At 40.3% G+C, this 4,657-nt stretch overlaps 1 protein-coding gene across 1 annotated transcript; it reads right to left on the bottom strand.

The window, feature by feature from the left end:
• Positions 1-3,634: 3,634 nt before the first annotated feature.
• On the bottom strand, positions 3,635-4,396 carry LOC130802922 (vacuolar iron transporter homolog 4-like). The gene has a single exon (XM_057667041.1). It carries the CDS (start codon positions 4,328-4,330, stop codon positions 3,635-3,637), a length of 696 nt encoding a protein of 231 aa, XP_057523024.1. The 5' UTR covers positions 4,331-4,396.
• Positions 4,397-4,657: the final 261 nt, after the last annotated feature.

The raw sequence follows: 4,657 nt of genomic DNA, 5'->3' as shown, positions 1-4,657 counted from the left end.
GATGCACAATCTAGATTAGAATAAAGGGGATTTTGGGTAGAGTGTTTAGATTGTGTATGTAAGTAAACAAAGAGCTAAAAAGCGGTATAGGATAGCCAAATGGGGCTACTGATTGGGGTTGATTTGAGGTGATTTTTATCTTCAATTTGGTCTATTATGGTGTAAAAAATTTATATAAGATATTTTAAAGTTTGGGTAAAATCTATTGTACATGTAACATGTAACTTGTAAGTCATGTTTAAAAACCACTTGTATATGTGTATAAAATATTTTATTTATTCCCAACTTGGGTAAATAAAGTTTTCAAGTATTATAATATTTCTGAAATCTTGTGGGTAGTTGCTCAACTATAAGTTTTACCTTCAAAGTTTACAATATTTGTTACGATTCATAACCACATTACAAATTAACGAGTTTCTAATCATCGTAGATTTTTTTTTATTACTACCATCACTAATTAAATAAAATTTAGATGTCAAATTCGTGATTAAAATGAGATTAATTTCTTCGACTGTTTCATACTGTCCTTTAATCCCTCAACTATCAAAAATCCCCGTCTATGTTGGAAGGTTACCTAACCTTAACCTTCGGCCGCTGTACATTTCTGAGCCTAAATATAAACCTAAATGCCGTTAAAGTCGGATCTACTCCTATTGCTATACAAATCATAATAAAAGCTATTATACAACCCCAACCATTGGGGTACAACTAGAACACCGCAATGTTTAAGGAGTTGAGAACCTCTATGGCGAAGGGGTGAAGGGGATCTTAAGCCTGTCTCCATGGCATCCATATACACGCCGATGCACCCATCGGGCACATGTTTAATGCTATCCTTCTTCCCGGACTTCACTATTTAGTATTTGTCCATCAAAGCCCAACATTCTCTAACCAATGATAAGTCCTTGTCCAAAGTCGCACTCCACCCGGGTTGAATGGAGTAGTTCAGAGGACCGGAGCCGAGACATTATTTCGGTCCGTTATAATAAGGTTTATAACCCGAATCTACTGATTTCCTAGTTGAAGTGGGCACCATTCTGATAGTGGCTCTCTGATACGGCTTATATGATGGGGGAACGACCGTTATACACTCTAAACTATGAGATTCAATCTCATATTATGCGGGGGCAAAAACAATAGTGGGTTCCCAGGAAAAAGGGTACAAAACCTCCAGATAAGAAACAGGGAAGTCCATAGAAGACTCATTTATGTCGTTCTCAGTGGCATATTTATAAACGGCCAAAAAATCGGTATGTACATCAAGATCATCAAAGTTATATTCAGATTAAGAATAATCGACCATTATTTTTATACAAAGCCTAAGAAAAAAGACGAACCTGAAAATGATTGACGTCCTAAAACAAAAGAAAAGGTTGGAGATTGGGAGAATTCTTGGATTTCTTAGAAAGTGCTCTGAAAAACAAGATGATGAAATGAGGAAAATGAACTCTAAGTCCACTATTTATAAGGAGAGAAGGTGAACAGTGGGGTTGACACAATTCCCAAAACAAGTTGAAACCACCAACAATTGAATATCTAAGCATTCGGCATCCCTTCTACATTCGGCCCCTTCCTAGATGGACTCCAAAGGGATCCGAGCAACAATTTCAAAACTTGGGGCTTAATAGCCCAAGTATGTCGATCTTAGGGCTTATTAGCCCCTATAGCATATGAGTCGGACTTTCCCAAGGGAGGAGAGTCCACACCTATTCGGCAAGTGCATAATTCTATTCGGCCCCTTCTGTATGGACTCCGAAGGGGTCCGAGCAACAATTTAAAAAATTGGGGTTCAATAGCCTGAGTGATTCAATCTTGGGGCTTATTAGTCCCTCGAGCATATGAGTCAGACTCTACCAGGGGAGGAGAGTCCACACCTATTCGGCACCACTGTTATATTCGGCAGGTGCCTAATTCTATTCGGCTCCTCTTGAATGGACTCCTAAGGGGTCCGAGCAACAATTTCAAAACTTGGGGCTCCACAGCCAAAGTGCTTCAATCTTGGGGTTTATTAGCCCCTAGATCATATGTGTTGGACTCTCCCAGGGGAGGAGAGTCCACACTTATTCGGTACCCCTACTATATTCAGCAGGTGCCTAATTCTATTCGACCCCTTCTGGATGGACTCCAAAGGGGTCCGAGTAAAATTTTCAAAACTTGGGGCTTAATAGCCCTAGTGTTTCTATCTTGGGGCTTATAAGCCCCTGGAGCTTATTAGTCGGACTCTCACAGGGAAAGAGAGTCCATACATATTCGGCACCCCTGTTGTATTCGGCAGGTGCCTATATTGGACTCTCCCAGGGAAAGAGAGTCCATACTCATCCGGCACCAAGGTGCCTATTTCTATTCGGTCCCTTTTTTGGATGAATTCCAAGGGGTTTGATCAAGAGTCTAATTTAGGGCTTAGTAGTCTTGGGGCTAATTAGCCCCTCGATTATATAAATCGGCATCTTTAAAGAAAGGAGAACCTATATTTCGTCGGCACCCCATACCATATTTAGTAGGTGTCTTTATTTATTCGGCCCCCATGCAGCGCACTCGGATAAGATTATAATGGATTCGGCCCTCAATTCGACGCTTAAGCATAAGTGACTCGGCTCTTAGACATAAGTTGGCCATCTTCTCAAGATATTTCAGTGGCTCTTATTCGGCTCTTTGCTATGAGAATCGCATATTAGTCGGCCCTTAAGGATAGGGAGACTTCTTAACTATAGAGATTTTAGACCAGATACAGCCGAATACGTGTGACAGCATCTACCGAATCCAAGGAGATGATCCTGTCCATTTGCTATCTCTTTTCGCATAAAGTCCGCCGTGAGTTCACTTTGGCGCCCTCTGTGCGTGGGGTTAATGTTATGGGGGCCAAAGGCCCCTAATAAAACAGGCTAGGTCAACGAGCCCAATTTTAGTAACAGCCAGTTAAGGCCCAAAAGAGCCCAACTCAAGGGGTAAATTACCCAAATACCCCTTGAACAACCATTTCAGTTAATTTATTACCTTATAAATACCCTCATCTATTACCATTTGAGGTAAGCTTTTCTACTGCCAAAAATCCTCTCAACTACTCATATTTATTTCTTGTTTCATATTTTCGACTACTGACTTGGGTATCGAAGGGGCTTTCTGAGAAACAGCCCCCGGATAAGTGATTCTCTGTTCGTTTTGCAGGTCAGTAGCAAATTTCGATTCCTATTATTCGACTCTCCAGCAGCAGAATCCTTTTTGTAGACAGTCCATTCCTTCTCGAATCAAGTGGACTAGCTTCTTTAAAGAAACATTACTTAGCAAATAACCATTAGTACATAATATTCATTAGGACTTATAGATCTAAAAAAAACAATACACATATAGGACTCATAGTTAAAATTTTGCCTTGGTCCCAATAATTATTAACGACATTTAGGACACTATAACAAAATAAGAAGCCTCATTACATATGATTTTTCACTTTTGAGTAACAAAGCTCCCATAATTAATAATCAGAAACCATAATTAAACTTGGATCCTAGCTTAGTTCACTATAGCAAAACGTACAATCATTTTATTTATCTATCAATTTTAAGTGTATTATTAAACCCTTAAGACTTTGGGTTTCATACATTTGGTGGTATGAGAGTTGTTTTATGCTCTTAGTATCTTAAAACCCACGGGACCCAATAAATTTGGTTAAGCCAAAAGTAATAGCCATCGCAAACCAACCGCCCAACAAAACTCTAAAGGAAGCCCTTAGAGGCGATGCCCTCCCAAGATACGCACCTAACCACCCAAACACTAGCAAAGCCACCGTAACAGCTGCGGGAACCACCCCAAGCCTCACCTTATAATTTTTAACACCTAATGCTGCCAATAACGGCACCAAGGACCCGACCGCAACTGCTAGTGCCGATGCAAATGCAGCTTGTATGGGGTTAGGCAATCCTTCCTCAGCCTCCGCCCCCACCTGATGATTACCTGCCTTACTCTCTCTTTTTCTCTGCGCAACCTCAATATCACGCTGTGAGTGCACCGACACAAACTCGCCGATTGCCATGCTGCATGCTGCGGCTACCAAGCCCGCAAAACCAGTCAAGATCATGGCCTTCATATCTTGTTTGACGGCACCAACTCCCATCATTAGTGATGCTGTGGTCATTAGCCCATCGTTGGCTCCTAGAACTGCAGCACGTAGCCATTGTGCCCTTTTTGTGTAGTCAAAGTCTTGAGTTTGATCAGTTTGTTTAGCGTCAATCTGTTGGTGGTTATTAGGCTCTTCGTATGTGTTGTTGGCTAGGACTGTTTCAAGCTCAATGGAGTTTCTTCGTGTTCGTGTTGCTTGGGGAGGATGAGGATCCATTGTTAAGAGCTGAGATGAGGTTAATTACTAACAGTGAAAGAAATTAAAGGTGTCAAAATTGTTAGTTTTTAAAGATAAGAGTGGTTTGAGGGGTAAGTCGTGCATGACAAACTTATTTATAGGAGATGGACGTAGGACATTAGGCGCCACGTACATCTTTATTAGCCGCACTAGAAGAATATTAAACGACCGAAGCCAAATTTTAATTTTGAAATCATTATTAGCTAGCTTAGTGACTTACCTAATTGTGATAATTTTAAGGAATTATTATGGCATTATCATGTATTATGTATATTAATTAATTAAGGTATTTATAAGTAAAACAAA

This window comes from Amaranthus tricolor, chromosome 16 (assembly GCF_026212465.1).
Source record: "Amaranthus tricolor cultivar Red isolate AtriRed21 chromosome 16, ASM2621246v1, whole genome shotgun sequence".
In the NCBI taxonomy this organism is placed as follows: Eukaryota; Viridiplantae; Streptophyta; class Magnoliopsida; order Caryophyllales; family Amaranthaceae; genus Amaranthus; species Amaranthus tricolor.
The sequence above is the reverse complement of the archived record's forward strand: the minus strand, read 5'-3'. Positions and strand labels throughout refer to the sequence as shown.